The sequence below is a fragment of the Aegilops tauschii genome, chromosome 7 (assembly GCF_002575655.3).
Source record: "Aegilops tauschii subsp. strangulata cultivar AL8/78 chromosome 7, Aet v6.0, whole genome shotgun sequence".
In the NCBI taxonomy this organism is placed as follows: domain Eukaryota; kingdom Viridiplantae; phylum Streptophyta; class Magnoliopsida; order Poales; family Poaceae; genus Aegilops; species Aegilops tauschii.
The window spans coordinates 54,910,962-54,928,959 of record NC_053041.3 but is presented as its reverse complement, the minus strand read 5'-3'; the positions used below and the strand labels follow the sequence as shown (position 1 = coordinate 54,928,959).

At 52.6% G+C, this 17,998-nt stretch overlaps 2 protein-coding genes across 2 annotated transcripts; one reads left to right on the top strand and one right to left on the bottom strand.

The window, feature by feature from the left end:
* Positions 1-3,116: 3,116 nt before the first annotated feature.
* On the bottom strand, positions 3,117-5,699 carry LOC109755858 (fatty acyl-CoA reductase 1). The gene is made up of 10 exons (XM_020314740.4): positions 5,492-5,699; positions 5,314-5,417; positions 5,005-5,204; positions 4,798-4,898; positions 4,515-4,707; positions 4,264-4,425; positions 4,103-4,184; positions 3,745-4,011; positions 3,522-3,649; positions 3,117-3,434 (listed from the first exon to the last, which is right to left on the bottom strand). The coding sequence occupies exons 1-10, from the start codon at positions 5,583-5,585 to the stop codon at positions 3,281-3,283; spliced, it is 1,485 nt and encodes a 494-aa protein (XP_020170329.1). The 5' UTR covers positions 5,586-5,699; the 3' UTR covers positions 3,117-3,280.
* An 8,755-nt stretch (positions 5,700-14,454) lies between these two features.
* On the top strand, positions 14,455-15,403 carry LOC141026794 (uncharacterized). The gene is made up of 2 exons (XM_073503647.1): positions 14,455-15,109; positions 15,219-15,403. The coding sequence occupies exons 1-2, from the start codon at positions 14,455-14,457 to the stop codon at positions 15,401-15,403; spliced, it is 840 nt and encodes a 279-aa protein (XP_073359748.1).
* The last annotated feature ends 2,595 nt before the right edge of the window (positions 15,404-17,998 follow it).

The window sequence follows — 17,998 nt, the reverse complement described above, 5'->3', positions numbered from 1 at the left end:
GTGGCTAGGAAGCAAAGACGTACGTTGTGTTAAACTCGTGCTAGGAACCAACTAACCTTGGCTGCCTTTGCTACGCTAGGTGGGAAGATCATGGTGTGTGCTGGTGACCTGGTGTGGCCGCTGCCTTGCTGGTACCTCCACCACGATCAATGATGGATGCACGGATATGGAGCAGGAGTTGCTGTGAATGGGTACCGCGAACTGTAGGTGCGTGCATGCGCATACGCCAGCATCGAGAGGGAGAGACCACAATGTACGTACGAGTACGACCGACCCCTGTAAGCCGTAGCGATCCATGAATTGAAGGCCAAACCAGCTGCCAATCCTGTCATCCTTCGATCGTACGATGATGCCCTCCGCGGTGATGTGCATCCCCAATTCCCCATGCCGCCAGCCAGCGCCAGCCATGCATGCGTGAACGCGACGCATCATCGCCCGGGCAACGACCGGTTCATCCCACCGCCAGGGGCCAAGCCGGCTATCACGCGCGGCCCGCACACGAAGGACGAAGCTGTCGTGTGGCCGTGTGGGTGGGTGGGTACGATGGGCGCACGCCGTGCGGTTGTGGTCGGCTTCGTGTGGATTCCGAAGACATTGCTTCAGGCGGCCAAGAGCATCTTCAATGCTACCCCTAAATCAGACGCCACATCCGTTCATTTATAGTTGGGGATTAGTCCGTAGACATTGATATGGGAATCACGTATACTTTTATTTTGTGAAAATGATCAAATCTATTATAAAGATTCAACGAAAGTATAAAGCACCTCAATCATAATAAAAGTTACATCGAGATCCATGGACCACCAAACAACCATTGCCGCCGCCAGAACAAGCCGCCAACGCGCCGCTGTCACCGCTCCCATACCGAAGCCGGCCTAGCCTTGTCGATGACAACCGGAAAGTCTTCGTCCACGTGCCCCTAAGGACCAGCGCGCCCTGGAGCTGCAGTCGACGCTGTGGAATCCTAGAATCGATCTGAAGAACCTGACACCAAATATCGTCGTTGCATACGCACGGCGAGAAACCCTAGCCTCGCCGCCCCAAGGAGCTGGCAGGAATCTGCACCGGAGCTCCGTCTAACCCATCCCAATGGACGAACTTGACGAGGGTCGGAGCCGAAAGACTTACTCGAACAAGGAGCGCCGACATCCGTCCAAACGCCGCCCTTGCGAGGACTAAAACCCTACCTATCTACTAGCAGGAGTCAAGACACTAGGATTATCCTCCCCACCATGGTCGCCGGAGCGGCAGGCAGATAGGAGGCGAATCCACGGGCTCCCTGGCGGAGATCAAAGGGATGAAGGGTTTCCTAAGTCGCCTTGGGAAAGAGGAAAGAAAAGCCAAAAGTATATATCGGTATCTCTGTGCCCGCATACATTTCAAAGTTGATTTCAACATACCAGATAAAAATTAGCAAACCGGACGTGTCGGCGTCGTCGTTATGTGGGGGGGGGGGTGCGGAGTTTGCGACATTGTTGGTACCCCATTCAAATTCCTCTATTGCCGCATCAATCTCCACTAACGTGGCTTCTTTCCCCGCCTGCAGGATGCGGTGTTGCCATCACTCGCGGCGGATTTCCCGGACGGCGGCATAGGACAGGAGCATCGTCTTCTGCTCATCCACGTCTGCCATGATGCTCGTGCCTGCAATTAACTCCTTTGCATGTCGGTGCTCGTCGAGGAGGCGCTAGTTGTACATCTGGTCGGCATGCGCCTGCCGGAACACGACCTCCAACTCTTTCAACACCATGCGGTGTAGTGTCCCTGCGCTTTGCCCATGGTGATGCTGGCCTGGACCGGCGAGGCGGTGGTGTCAGCTCGTCTGAGTCGCTGCTCTCCCGAGAGCTCATCGGCAATCCAACTTGTATCTGGCTAGCTCCCTGGGCCACCTAGCCAGCTGCAATGCCAGAGAGTTCCTTCTTCTACTCGAGCTTGAGGCAATGCCGGTGAGTTCCTTCCTTTGAGAGGCCACCCCAAAGGGCTTGGCGGGTGTAGTGCAAAGAGGAGATGAAGAGTGGAGGTGTGGTGCGGTTGTTGCCCGATGTCTAGCGACATTTAAATAGTGGGCGGATGGCACCAAGCGCCAGGTTGTTTAAGTCTTGCTGCCGGTATAAGGACGGACGTGCGGCGCTCGTGGTGCCAGACTAGGTTCCTGAGCAGACGTGTTGGTTTTATGGAGGTAGACAGGCGGACGGACGGATGTTGTTTCAACGCGGAGAGAAGGCACATGCAGCAGGCGGCGCTATCGGCCGGCACGCCGCTTCAATGTCGATTCCAATGAAAGCTCACGCCCGCTCTGGGCCAGCATGAATGCGGCACTGACGCCCTGTAGCGGCGCAGACCACTACAGGCGGGAAAGTGCATGAGCAAGGGAGAGGGTTTTGGATGGGCCAGGGTCGTCGGAACAAGGGGTGGCCGGACCCCCGCAAAGCCCCCCACCCCCGTTTGCTTCCGGTTTCTGGATGTCCGGAACGGCCAGCCCATGTATACAGGATTGCATTGGATGGTAAAACACGTCTAAACCACATGGTCAGAACAGATGCGAGCAGTTTGAGAGTCCGCGTGGGAGATACCCTCAATATCTGTCTGCACTATACTACTATAGGTTGTAACAGTTATGTGGGTCCTTTTAATGTTCTCTCTTTTATTAAGCTGGTGCATTGTACACAAACATTCTGGCATTCAAGATGGCCCGCCTTGAGTCTTAATCCCTGTTTAGATCACCATTTTCCGTTTAAATACCCTTCTAAAAACTACACGTCTCTGAGCGGCCAGTAAGATATACGTGTAAGTTACACACCTCTGTATTAATATCATAGATTCCAAGCACGGCTTTTGAGGACGTTTGGTTGCAACCTGAGGAACGTGCCTGAGCTTTTCTCTTATCTGAGAGTGGCCTAATGTTGTGTCACAAATTGACTGATCATGTACATCTCTTATTCAAAGCAGCGTTTGGCCAATAACCTGAAACAACACCTGAACGAGTACAACCCGCAGACAGAGTTTGGCCCATGATTTTGCTACAAGACAGCAACCAAACAGACCATTAGAGCAAAGTTGACAGCAAGATCATAACATGCAAACAGTCACACCATGTGACCACTCAGACGCGCCACTTTGAATTGTGATCCCATGCTTTATTAATGGCGCATCTTAAAAAATATGGAACATACAAAACTATCTTAGCGAAGGCAACACACTCCTGAGAGTTCTGTAACAAATAGTACAACAATACATTCAAAGATAGTTGTTATTTAGCTGGTTGGATGAAATTCAATTCTCACGCCAGATACTTGAGCACACCAGGAAAGTGAACCATGTAGAAATAGTCGTCCCAGTCGATTTTCTTGGGATCGAAATCAAAGTAGTATTCTCCTCCATCACTATTTTGCTCCATGGCCTTCCTCAGTTTCTCAAGGTTCATGTCATCAAAGCTTCAAAACATCGAGGCCAAAAATCGTCTTAGAAATAACGCTCTTTGATAAAATAAAAGGGTAAAACATTTCGTCTAGGATTCTTACCGCCCTTTGAATAAGGTGTAAGGCGCATAGAGCTCGATCAGATGCATGGCCAATCTGTATTTTCCACTGAGCTCGTTGTAGCGCCCTGAGAAAACACCACATAGCCCAATGTTTACCAGATGAAGGATCTGTTCAAGCTCAATCATAGGACAAACACATTAGTCTCATTCTCATCTGCGAAATCAAATTTGACTCCAATTTCAAATCTAAATATCGGCCGAACCTCAAGAGGGAGCTTGTACTTGATGACCATGTACATGCGGAGCCTTGCAACCGTGCTAAAGAAGCGCATCTTGTTCAGCCGGATGGGCTCGCCGTTTTCCCCTCGCGGCGGGTTGTCCACGAAGTAGCGGTGGGCCGACTCCCGGAGAGTCATGTAGGAGGCCGGGTTGCTCATGGATGATGTCACATGGTAGATGGTCTGTGCTTGTTCCCCTGAGTGCGCTAGCATGGCCACCATCATAGAGTTTACCACCATGTCCCCCGGAATCTGTCCAAACCAAACTCAGTTGTGTCTTGTGAGTTATAAGTATGTAAATGCTATCTCTTTTAATGTTTTCAATGTGAGGATGTAAACTCACCACGTCCATTATGGTATTGGGGTCTACTAGAAAGAATTTCAAGGCTTGCTTGGCGTAACCCAAGAAAACCGAGTCGATAGTCCTGAAGAAGAAAAATGCAAGTTAGTGTCACCATAAGCTGAACAAACAAACTATAGAGATGTTTTTTTTAATTCCATTACCTGACTCCTTCCATCCATCCAGGCAATGGCTCCTTGAGGATGCTGGTTATGATGCTCGGCCGGATGATGACGACTGGAAGGTCGCCTCGCAGGTGCCCCAGCAGCATCTCGCCCATTGCCTTGGTGAACACGTAGGTATTCGGCCACCCGAAACGCCTCGCTCTTCATTCATGTGTAACAGGGAGACGTGTTACTACTGTTGCAGAAATATGCACACATGCACAATTAATCATTTATGTTTTGTTTCTAACCTCTTGAGGCCAAGTTCCTTCATGGTTTTCCTCTGAGCCTTGTCAGTAGCACAGTTAGCTTTCAGTTCCATCTGGGTATGTTTGATCAGATTTAGCTCGGATTCAATGTCTAAGTGTGTGCCCTCCCGTAGTGTGTCCCCCATCATGAATGGTTTCTCTAGTATTAGTCCCTCTTGTTCACCACATACGTAGGCTGTTCAAGTCAGTTAATCACTTTTGAGAAATCAGAGTAATAATTCATTGAAAACAAAACATACTAGTAATATAATCCTCTTTTTCTCACCAGTTGAAACGTGGAGCAGCATTTTCAGTTTGGTGCACTTGTTTGCAAATGCACAGATCTGCTTCGCTCCCAAGACGTTAGTGTCGAAAGATACATCGTATCTGCAAACCGCATCGCTCTTTGATCAAGTATCTAAACAGAATGTTCTCAAAATTTTCTTTTATTGGTAAGAACATGTATGCTTTCGCAGATTTCACAGTTATTAACCTTTCATAGAAATTCGTAGTCGCAGCTCCGTTGACGATGATGTCTACATCCTTGGACACTTCTTTCAGCTTGGCGGTGTCTAGTCCAAAATCCTCATACATGACGTCTCCTGCCAAAGGGTACACCTTCTCTTCGATGAAATCTTCAAAACCCTTGCCATGCTTTTCTCTGAGAACTTGGAAAATCTCCCTCCCTGTTACCTGCAGACCACGAAACATCGTTTGCAGTTTTTTTGTGTGTTTATAACTGGAGATGTCTTAAAACTTCCCATGTTCGGTGTTGCTTCTCGAACTGTTAGAAATACATTACCTCAGTCTGGACCCGCCGCCTTGCGGATTCGTCGTCGGTGGCTCGAACCAAGAGGAAGAGCTTCGTGACCTCAGGCTGGATCCTCAGTATCTTCTCCAAGAGCACTATACAGATAGCGCAGCACTATTCATTGCATGCAGACTGTGAAACAGAAATGGGTGTATCGATCGAGGCATACCTTTTCCAAGGAACCCAGTTGCGCCGGTGATGAGGATATTCTTGCCCCTGAAGAATGCTGCGACCTGAGCAGCATCCATTTCGCCGATCACCATCGGATCCGTCTGCCACAAGCTGAGCTCGTGAGATTATGTCCCGATGTTTAAGCCCACTTGCAGGCTTGTAGGTGGTAGTCTGATAAAGGTATCTCCGTGTTTGATGCCTGTGACGACTTGGCCATGGATTTATAGGGCGGATGGAGCACCTAAATCGTTGCATTATTGTTTTCTATAGTTTCGCATTGATGGATGTCCACGGAAATTACAGGCGGAGGCAGGTCACCTAGATCGTTGCATTATTGTTTTTTATATAGTTTTTTTTCTGCAGCAGAAAACCGTTGCTTTCAGCTGGAGCTAATTTATTCCTAATCCCACCAGAAATAGATAACTACTCTTCAAGTCCCACGAAATGTCGTCTAGAAAATATGAAAATTTTAGACAGGTCTGGATTCTCGCTCGAATGAATTGCATTATTAAGATGTTTCTCTTTTATACGCGTTAGTCCTCCCGTCCTCCCATCCCTCGGGTGGGCTGACGCGAGGCAGCCTCCTCGAGCCGATACGTGGCGCTTGGTGGGCGCGGCGGTGTGGAGAGCTGATAGGTGTTGCGGGGTTGTTGCCTGTTGGTCTTGGTGGCTGCCGTACGCGGCAGGCGTAGGCGGGCGCTGCGGGTGGCCCTGGTGGCTGGGGACTTCGGGCAGGGCTGCTAGCAGCCTGGTTGTCCTAGTGGCATGCGCTGGCCGGAGGAGGAGCGTCGACGTGCGGGCTGCTTCAGGCCACATCTGGCCAGATTTGGGGCAGGATCGGAGTTGGCGTGCCGCGCGGGGTGCTGGTGTAGGCCCTTGAGCACTCTGCGGGTGGACCTTGGCGGCGTGGCGGGCTTCTCGCATGGGTCGTGGCCGGCCGGTGAGGCTCGGTGGCGACGTTACTCGGGGTCCACCACATTTGCGATGGGGCGGCGCGTCTGCACAGCTCTGGCGGCGTCCGGGTCACTAGCATTTTTGACGGGGCGTCCGGGTCACTAGCATTTTTGACGGGCAACAAAGATCTACTCCCCCCGTTCCTAAATATTTGTTTTTCTTCAAATTTCAACAAGTTACTAGATACGAACCAAAATGAGTGAATCTACACTTTAAAATATGTCTATATACATCCGTATGTGATAGTCCATTTGAAATCTCTAAAAAGACAAATATTTAGGAACGGATGGAGTAGTTCGTGGTGGCGGACGACGCCTTTTTCGACAAAATATGGATTTTATTAGCTGAATATCGAGCATCAAGGAGATACAAACACAAAGAGCATACACCCGGTCTCTGCATAGTTAAGATGCACACAGCCAACACGAACACACACAAAAATTACACCGGCAACTAGCAAAGTCATATGACCGAAGCTATGCCAAGACGGATAGAAAACAAAAAGAACGTGAAAAAAAAGCAATGATAATCCATGCCGAGTAGGTGTTGATCCAAAAGAAGATGGTACAAGCGCATGTGATCCGAACGTGGACACATCCACGCAGACTAAACGCGCACGCACTATGAAAGCGGCTTGGCAAAGACCGTCCGTGGAACCAGAACCTCCGTTGATGTTCAAGTGACATCGGTCGCAGCTCAAATGGCAAGAAGAGATGGTACCGCCAAAATCTCATGGAGACGCTCCGGCGATCCCATGCTTCCGATGCAAGTGTTTGTCGATGATAAATCTTAGCATGACCATGGGCCCCAGACAATTCACCACGAGCCAACACTGCGCCGCCTTGGCTGCAACAAGCCGTCAATATCATCGAACATGACTTGGCTATTTGTGCCTCGGAAAAAAGAGGAACAATAGGACGGACCGGAGATGGAGGCCTCGGGCTCTGGTGAGTCTGGCGCCGCGCCCCCGTCCCCGGCGGGCGCCGCGGCCGGCGTTCCCTCCCTGCCCTGTGCCTCGCCGGATCCCCGGCCACCTTCCCCTCCGCCCACATCGCCGGCTTCCCTGCCGCCCCCGCCCCCCCTTGAGGCTCTGCCGCGGCTCCGCTGGGCAGACCTCGCCGAGGAGGACGATGCGACCCCGGCCGTCAGCCGTCCTAGCACCTCCCTTCCCCTCGTGCCCCGTTCTTGCGACGCCGACCAGCGTGGCCGCTGGCTCAGCCTCCCGATGCGGAGGTTCTGCCTCCGGCTTGCGGCGGCGTTCGCAGAACCGGCCGATGAGCGCTGCTCATCCACCACGGGGCTAAGGCGCGGCCTTGCGGGGCTTGGGAGGTCGCCGACTCCGCTCCTGGGGAGTGGCGGGCCGGTCCAACCTGGGGTTGGCGCGCTCCTCGTGGCGCCCGTCCGCTTCGCCCTCTCCCCGACCAGCTCTGGCGCCCCCTTCGGCCCTCCACGCCCACCCGGCCGCCGGAGTTGTGATGGCCCGTTGCTCCCCGTTCCGGCCCTTTATCGCGGCGTTTGGTTCTTCGGCGCTTCAGCTCCGCCCGCTCTCTGTCCCCCGGCGCCCCTGGCCGACGGCCGCGCTCCCCCTCGCACCGGCGACGGCGGCGGCGGCATCCTCCAGCGAAGTGGAAACCCTACCGCTTGGTGCCACGCCCCCTGTCCTGGGCCGTGCCCCATTGGGCCGTGATGCGCTGACCCGTTCGCGCCAGGTGGCCAGCCTGCCCCTCAGGGCCTGTGGCCCCTCCCCCTGGCGGTGGCGGCTGGGCCGTCGATCCTTGGGCCGGCTCCGTGCCCTAGGCCCTCCGAGCCCCCTCGCTAGATCTGGCTCCCTTATGGATTGCCACGCCCCCCATCCCCTCCCCTCGCCGCCACCCAGTCTTCCCCAACTCCCTCCTCCCCCGAAGCGAACCCCAACCCCTCCCCTCCCGCCCAGCTCCACCCGCCACCTCGGCTTGCCGCGCCGGTGGCCGCCGGCCCGGTCCTGCTCCTTTCCGCCCCCTCCCCGGTCCGCGGGCCCCGCCCATGCCGCGGGAGTGGGATGACGGCTAGGACCGCCGCAAGCGACGCTATGGCGACCATCGAGACCCCCCCCGTCCCTCTCCGGATGCCGCCCAACGCGAGGAAGAGCTCCGTCGCGAGCTTCGTGACCGGGACAGCTGCCGCTCCGATGGGCGGGCACGCTCTCGTTCCCCTCCGCCGGTGATGGGCGATTGGCGTTCCTCTCGCCGACACTCTCCTTCCCCGGCTCGGCGCCGGGAGCGAAGCCCGTCCCCTCCCCGACCGGCCCGACCGCCCTCCCCGCGTGCGCCTCCCCAACCCGCGGCTGCTCAGGCCCGGAAGTATATCCCGCCGCATGCCGCGAACCCTTCTGCCCCTCCCGCCGCCGTTGGTGGTGGGGGTGGCCAGACCCGTGGTCGCCAGGGCTTGGCCAAGAAGAAGAAGAGGCGCGAGCAGGCTCGGGCTAACCAGTTGGCGCCCTCCGTGACGGCCGCCGGTCCCGCTGTCGGCCTTGGCCCTATCTCTGGTCTCCCCCGTCCGCCGTGCTTCAATTGCGGCGTTGCGGGGCACTCTGAGGTCAATTGTGTAAACCTCCCATGCTGCTACATCTGCAAGGATCCTTCCCACCCCGCTCTGTTGTGCCCAGACAAGCCTATCGATGAGGAGTTGATGATGTACGGCCACGGGATTGAGGGGTTGGGGTTCTTCCACATCGAGCTCCCCAATGTCCCTACCCCCTCCCTCCAGGCGATCGTCACGGTGGTGGATGGTGTCGCCTCCCCCGAGATGATTGAGGCCGAGCTCAACCACCTCTACCGCCGCCAATGGAACTGGCAGGCCACCCTCACCATCGGTGGCGCTTTCTCGGTGGTCTTCCCCGACGCTCTCAGTCACGGCTACGCCACGCGCAGTGACCAGATCACTCTCGCCCTCAACAAGCTCGTCGTCGACATCTCCGAGCCAATCCTCGACCCCAAGGCCGTCGCGGTTCTTGACACGGCTTGGATCCTGGTCGCCAGGCTTCCTGACATTGCCCGATCCGAGCGTGTGCTCCGCAACATGTCTCGGATCCTTGGCAAGGTGGTGGTGGTCGACGAGCTTTCCCTCCGCAAGGAGGAGAAGGTCCGCGTCAAAGTCAAGTGCCTCGACTCCTCCAAGCTGCGAGCCACCGTCCGGGTCTTCTTCAACGACCAGGGCTTCGACCTCCGCATTGCGCTCGAGCCGCCTAACCATGTGGGTCGGCCCCGCTTCTTCGACGACGCCCCCTTCAGCGCTCCTCCTAGGTCCCATGATGACTACCGCGGCCGCCATCACCCCTGCTCGCACCGCTCCGACGAGGAGGAGGGTTCGGAGGACAGCCCCTCTCGCTCCCCCTTGCCGACTCACCCGGCCCCGTCCACGAGCCGTGGGGGGCGGCAAGCTGCGCTTGATGCGCTGCCCCCTCACCGTCGGTCGTGGCTTCCGAGGGGAGTGATACCTCCAACGTTAGCCTCATCGTCACCCTTGCCTCCTCGCCTCGCTCCCCCGCGACTCTCCCTGCCATGCCGGACCTTGGTGCCCTGCTGCTCCCCCCTTTGCACTACTAGGAAAAGGGCTATAGATAATATGGACACTAATGGAGCACCACACATGTGGTGCGCCACTACTATATACTAATGGCGCACCATGTGTTGGTACGCCATTAGTGTCCAAATACTAATGGCGCACCACATCCACGGTGCGCCACTACTAACAATTTTTTTTTATTTTTTTTCAAAACTAGTAATGGCGCACTATCCCCTGGTGCGCCATTACTAGTTTAACTAGTAATGGCGCACCACACCCTCGGTGCGCCACTACTACCAATTTTTTTTATTTTTTTTAAACTAGTAATGGCGCACCGAGGGTATAGTGCGCCATTACTAGTTTTAACTAGTAATGGCGCACCACACCCTCGGTGCGCCACTGCTAACAATTTTTTTTTCAAAGTTAGTAATGGCGCACCGTGGGTGTGGTGCGCCATTACTAGTAATGGCGCACCGTGCACCACACCCATGGTGCGCCATTACTAGTAATGGCGCACCACACCCACGGTGCGCCATTACTAACTTTGCCCAAAAATCCCCCCCCCCACGTGGACCGCCTTTTCAGTTTTAGAAAAAATAAAAGAAAATGATGGAAATGTCAAAAAAATAAAATAAAATAAGTTTCCCATGTGATATGTGGTCTAGTTGTTGGGAAAATTTACAAATATGAATTTCGACTTTATTTGCAAAATCTCTCTGGAATTTGTAAAATGGGCATAACTTTTGCATACGAACTCGGATTAAAAAGTTTTTTATATGAAAAATCATCTACTCGAAAAGTTACATACATAATATGACCTAACAGAATGAGGTGCGCCACTAGTAATAGAAAAAAAATGGTTTAAAAAAATGGAATTTTTTTTCAAAATATGATACATAATATGACCGGGAAGTTTGAAATATTTTTTTAAAATTTCTTCACACTCATGAACATGAACAAAGTCCTAGACATCAACAAGGTTTAATAGGATTGATATGATAGATATATCAACAACTGCCTGTGAAGTGAGCTGGTGCTGGGGTTGGATAGAACTGCGAAGTTAAGCGTGATTTGACTTGAGATTAAGCATATTGGCTTGAGATTAAGCCATAGTGACCCGAGATTAAGAAAAAAACAAAAAAAATGTGAAATTTCTGGAAAAAAAATTGTTAGTAATGGCGCACCGTGGGATATACTAATAGCGCACTCCCTGGTGCGCCATTAGTATACCAGATACTAATGGCGCACCTGTGGTGCGCCATTAGTAATAAATTCTAATGGCGTGATGCTAGTGGCGCACCTGTAGTGCGCCATTAGTAGCCAAAACAGGTGCGCCACTAGCATGCCTTTTCCTAGTAGTGTTGGCTGCGCTTCAGGTCGCGGCGTGCTCCTCCCCGGCCTCCCCTATGGCTGCGCTCCAGGTCGACTCGGCCCTCCGCCCCAGCTCGCCCTCCCCGGCGCTGGTCCCCGAGGACCCCCCGCCACCCCCGGCTGCCGACCCCGCACCATCTCCACTGCCGGCGGTGGCCTGGATCCCTCCTACGTCTAATCCCGCGCCGCCACCCTCGGCTCCATCCCCCTGCTCCACGTCTGCACCGGGCCGACACTCCTCCACGCGGCCGCGGCTGACCCCGATGGGGACGGGGGGACTCGGGTGACCACCCCGGTGGCTTCCCAGCCCCCACCCACACGGTCCGCTGCCTACTCCCACCGCGGTCGGTCCTCCTCCACCCCGGTGACGGCCTCACGCCGGAGCGACCGGCTCGTTGCCGCCCGGCTGGACGGAAGCCCAGCTCTGCCCATCCCCGAGCGGGCGGAGCTCCAGGCCGCTGCCCGGAACCTGGAGCCAGGTACGCCTGCCGTCCCCCCCTCTGCTGCTACTTGCTCATTTTCTGCGCTCGAATCGGTCCCACTTGGTCACCTTGCGAAGGTTGCGGCAGATTCTGCGATCATTTTCAGGGGGGAGGCCGCTCCCCCCTTAGTGCAGATCGCGGCCTTCCAGACTCGCGAGATTCTTGATGGAAAATTGGCAGAGGCCCGCCAGGTCCTCCTCGCCCCCACCATCCCCCCAGTCCCTCCTCCGGTGGACGCTTAGGCACTGCCCCGTAGGGCTGCTGGCCGCCCCCGGTGGAGGCGGTCGAGCCTCATGGCCGCACCCGCTCCCGCACTGCCGCCCTTCGCGCCCAAAGCGCTTCCCGTGTTCTCGGGTCAAGCAGGCCCCCAATGGCTCCTTGATGAGTGCTTTATTCTGGAACATCCGCGGGTTCGGCCATGATGGCCGACGCCGCCAACTCATCGAGTACATGTGAGATGAACACATCAACATGTAGGGGAACGCGACAGAAAACGAAAATTTTCGGTATAGCGAGCATGCCCAGGACCACTATGGAGACTGCATACAAGGTTTGATCTGATCCGTACCGACTCGAAGCGCAGCGGAAGAAGAGTCGGTGTAGATCGTTGGTGCAGATCCCCGCAGCTAGGATTTACAACCTCCCAACCGCGAGGATGTACTCCCTCTCCGGACAACCCTTCGGGAGGCGGTCGGACAGTCCCCCGGACAATGTCGCGGACAGCCCTTCGGGAGGACCCTCGAAACTCGGACGGAGACTCGGACAGCCCTTCGGGAGGACACTCGAACAGCCCCTCGGGCAAAAGATCGAAACTACAATCTCTCTACGGGGTTGCACACATACGGTGTCAGCTATCCGGCAGGGCTTCGCCGTCCGGAACTAGTTCCTGCCGGAACCCAGACAGCCTTACGGCTCTACGAAACTCTTTTCGTGGGAGGGAGAGAAGAAGCCAGATAATGCATGGCATGTGTATGAGAGCAATGGATGAAGAGATGGCAGCCCTCACCTCCTCTATTTATAGGAAAACCAAGGGGTAGTGTGCCTCCACAAATTACCAAAAAACCCCATGCATTAGGTCACACATGAGGGTGTTAAGGACAAAATGGGATGCCATGTGGAGCTCCAAGGAGCTCCACCACCCATGGCCGGCCACCCCTAGGGGGCCCCCCCAAATGGGGTTCCTTCCCTTGTAAGCCACTTCCTTCTAGAACTTTGACCAAGTCAAAAAGGTGGCTCTCCATAATTATCCCAAAAAGCACTTTCACTATTCACGACGACATTTTTCAGCGTCCGTTCGAACTGAAAATATTTATGTGGGCTTAGAACATTTCCAGTACCCACTAAAATAATTTTCAATGCGTTCCGAAACAATTCCGGTTTTAGTGATTTTCATCTGCGAAACGCATCTGAAGTGGCTCCGGCAGCTCCGGAACATTTCCGGTTTTTATCTCAGAAATTTCCAAAAAGCTTCCAGAATGATTCTGTCACCCTCCAAGAATTATCAGGCATTTGCCGAAACCAATCTGACTTAATGGTATATCCCGAAACAACTTTTCGGTACCATCGAAACTTATCCGATGACCTCTCTCTGCTGTATGATTCCGCTGTCCGAAACCTTTCCGGTGTCCGAAACTTTTTCGGTGATTTTCTCTCATACTCCCTGTCTAGTATTCAGCAGATAGATGACCCTTAAGCGTGTGACCCTATAGGTTCGGTGAAGTATAGACATGACCCGGAACCCCTTCCGATCAATGATCAACATCGGAGCCGTGGACACCCATATTGACCACTATACCCACACGAATGAATATTCGAGTGAACCTCCAGTTGTAGTGAGCTATTCCTATTGCTTCACGATATGTCACAAACACCCGAGGTGAGATTTATTGCATCCCCGTGGACGAACAATTTGTCCACCATGCAAGTTACCTCGTTACCGGTTCTGTTCTCTTTTCTCGTTTCCGTGTTCCGGCATCCCAGTGATCAAATCACAAGGTGTCTGGCCAGACGATTATGGATACCATAACACCGAGAGGGCCCGAGAATATCTCTCCATCGTCGGAGGAGCAAATCCCAATCTTGAGCTATCTCGTTACTTGCCATACTTTTCCGTGAACCCGTAAGCCGCCGTAATAGCCACCCAGTTACGGATGACGTTTAACAAACCCCAAAGTTCACAAAGCAAGTATGAAGGAACTCGATACTCTCATGGTCTAAGGAATTATGCAAACATTAACTATCTCTGTGTTATTAACCATAAACTTGTGACGAAAAGAATCTCATAGCATAACATCAATTTGGGTCGATTCAACACAAGTGTTCTACCAACATCGCGCCCTCAGAATTGCCAGCATAGACATGCCCATGATCAGGAAAACAGGATCATCATGCAATACATGAGCCAGTCTTAGAGGCAAGACTAGGAATACTTTTTACCGTTTAGTATACCACACGTGCACATGAGTTTCCCTCCGAGCCTCGTGGATAACTCAGGAATCATTGCAGTTATAGCATGGAAGCCAAACATTCATTACAAACTTTGGAGATACAAAATAACTGTTATTACTGCCTCTAGGGCATATCTCCTACAGAAGTTGCGATTCAGGAAACCATGCGCTCCGAATTCTCCCTGCCGGAGCTCGATAGGCTGAGTTCCCACCTCTTTGTGTGGCACTGGCTCCCTTCTAGTGGGATTGCCGGCCATTCAGGTGGCATCCTTCTAGGTGTGACGGATGCCACCTTCGAGGTGGGAAGTATGGACCGGGGCCAGTTCTTTGTCAGCATGGAACTTTACGAACGAGCCCTGAATTTCAAATGGGAGGTTATTATCGTCTATGGCCCGGCTGACCATAGTAGGTCTGCCTCCTTCCTCGAGGAGCTTCACCGGAAGGTCTCCGCGGCCTCCCTGCCCATTGTTGTCGGGGGCGATTTTAACCTTCTCCGCTTCGCGGAAGACAAGAGCAATGATCATGTCAACTTTGCACGTACGCAAATGTTTAATGACTGCATTGCTGATCTTGGCCTTCGCGAGATAGATAGGGTTGGTGCCAGGTTCACCTGGACCAATCGTCAGGCCTCCCCGACCCAATCCGTCCTAGATCGGGTCTTAGTCTCCCCGGAATGGGACCTCCGTTGCCCTCTGGCCTCCCTCCGGGCCATCACTCGAATCGGCTCCGACCACGTTCCTCTTCTCTTGTCCTCCGCCGACGAGCGCCCTCTGATCCCACCACGTTTCCGGTTTGAGACATTCTGGCTGTCTCAAACTGGTTTCGTGGAGGCTGTCGGGGCCCGCTGGGTGGAGGCTCGGTCCCTTCCCCACCCTCGCCCCCCTCGGCTATTGACTCTTGGCAACTTTGTGCCAAACGTGGCCGGCAGTTCATGAAGGGGTAGGCGCCAACTTGGGCCGCGACCTCCGTGAGCGGAAAAAGGCCCTGTTGACCGCCATCCAGGCTCTCGACCTCCGGGCTGACACGTTTGGCCTCTCCCCTGATGAATGGCTTTCCCGTTATGACCTGGAGGACCAACTCTCCGTCATTTACACGGACGAGGAGGCTTACTAGCATTTGCGGGGCTCCCAGAAATGGATTCTGAACGGCGACGCGAACACAGCCTACTTTCAGGCCATAGCGAATGGGCGTCGTAGACGCAACACCATCCCCCTCCTCTGGGATGGGCTGACCCTTCTGCAGTCTCCGGTTGCCATTAGGGCCCATCTCAACGAGTTTTATAGATCCTTGTTCTCCTCCGCGCCTAGAATCACAAGGTGTCTGGCCAGACGATTATGGATACCGTAACACCGAGAGGGCCCGAGAATATTTCTCCATCGTCGGAGGAGCAAATCCCAATCTTGAGCTATCTCGTTACTTGCCATACTTTTCCGTGAACCCGTAAGCCGCCGTAATAGCCACCCAGTTACGGATGACGTTTAACAAACCCCAAAGTTCACAAAGCAAGTACGAAGGAACTCGATACTCTCATGGTCTAGGGAATTATGCAAACATTAACTATCTCTGTGTTATTAACCATAAACTTGTGACGAAAAGAATCTCATAGCATAACATCAATTTGGGTCGATTCAACACAAGTGTTCTACCAACATCGCGCCCTCAGAATTGCCAGCATAGACATGCCCATGATCAGGAAAACAGGATCATCATGCAATACATGAGCCAGTCTTAGAGGCAAGACTAGGAATACATTTTACCGTTTAGCACATGAGTTTCCCTCCGAGCCTCGTGGATATTGCAGACTCGGGAATCATTGCATTTATAGCATGGAAGCTAAACATTCATTACAAACTTTGGAGATACAAAATAACTGTTATTACTGCCTCTAGGGCATATCTCCTACAGACTCCCACTTGCACTAGAGTCATAATCCAGTTACATGGCTTCCCTAACACAAATGGCTATCTGGTGCTGCTCATGCTTTGCTCGGGGTAGAGGCTTTGTCATCGGGTCTGACACGTTCAGATCCATGTGAACTTTGCGTACTTTCACTAAACCCTCTTCGACATGATGTCGAATGAGTTTATATTTGCTTTGAATATGTCTTGTCTTATGGTGCGAACTTGGCTCCCTTGCCTGAGCCACGGCGCCACTATTATCACAATAGATTTCCACCGGGTCCAGAGCACTTGGAACCACACCAAGGTCTTCAAGAAATTGCTATATCCATACCACCTCCTTGGAGGCTTCTGAAGCGGCAACATACTCCGCCTCCGTCGTAGAATCCGCCACAGTCTTTTGTTTGGAACTTTTCCAATCAACTGCGCCGCCGTTCAATATGAAAACATAGCCTGATTGAGATTTGAAGTCATCTGGGTCAGTCATGAAGCCTGCATCAGTGTAACCACTTACAATGAGCTCTTCATCACCTCCGTACACAAGGAGTAAATCCTTGGTCCTTCTGAGGTACTTAAGAATACCCTTGACTGCGGCCCAGTGTTCCAACCCTGGATCACTTTGGTACCGGCTGCTAACACTTAGCGCATAGGAAACATCTGGTCTTGTACATAGCATGGCATACATAATAGAACCAACTGCCGAGGCATATGGAACATCATTCATGTGTACTCGCTCATCCAGAGTCCGAGGACTCTAATTTTTGCAAAGCACTGTGCCAGGTGACATGGGGAGTAGGCCTTTCTTGGAGTTCTCCATGTTGAACCTTTTCAACACCTTGCCAATGTACGTGCTTTGGCTAAGCGCTATCAGGCGTTTTGATCTATCTCTATAGATTCTGATGCCCAATACATATGCCGCTTCGCCTAAGTCTTTCATTGAAAAACTTTTCTTCAATGAGTCTTTTATTTCGCTAAGAAAATTCACGTCATTTCCAATCAATAATATGTCATCCACATAAAAGATTAGAAATGCTTTTGCGCTCCCACTAAACTTCTTGTAAACACAAGATTCTTTGTCATTCCTGATGAAGCCAAATTCTTTGACCACTTCATCAAAACGAATGTTCCAGCTCCTTGACGCTTGCTTCAGACCATAAATGGCTTTCTGAAGTTTGCATACCTTTCCAGCATCCTTATGAACGACAAAACCTTCTGGCTGTATCATGTATACATCCTCTTTGAGGTTTCCATTTAGGAAAGCCGTTTTGACATCCATCTGCCATATTTCATAATCGAAATAAGCAGCAATTGTTAGTAATATCCGAACAGACCTAAGCATAGCTACCGGCGAGAAAGTCTCGTCGTAGTCCACTCCTGGAACTCGTGTGAACCCTTTCGCGACAAGTCTAGCTTTGTGGATAGTAATGTTACCATCCGCGTCTGTCTTCCTTTTGAAAATCCATTTACAACCAATCGGCTTTACGCCTTCAGGAAGTTCTTCCAAGTTCCAAACTTGGTTTTCGTACATGGATTCCATTTCGGATTTCATGGCCTTGTGCCATTCCTTTGAGCTGGGCCCCGCCATCGCTTCCTTGTAGTGCGCAGGTTCATCGTCTTCAAGAATGAAGATTTCATTATGAAACCACTCAGGTGGCTGGATAGCCCTACCTGATATGCGCGGTTCAGTTACAACATTGTCTGAAGTCTCCGCATCATATGTGACAACTTCAGGCTCAGTTGCAGGGATAATTAGCGGAATTTCTTCCGGTTCCTTAGCCATATCAACTGTTGCCGAAGATTCACTAATCTC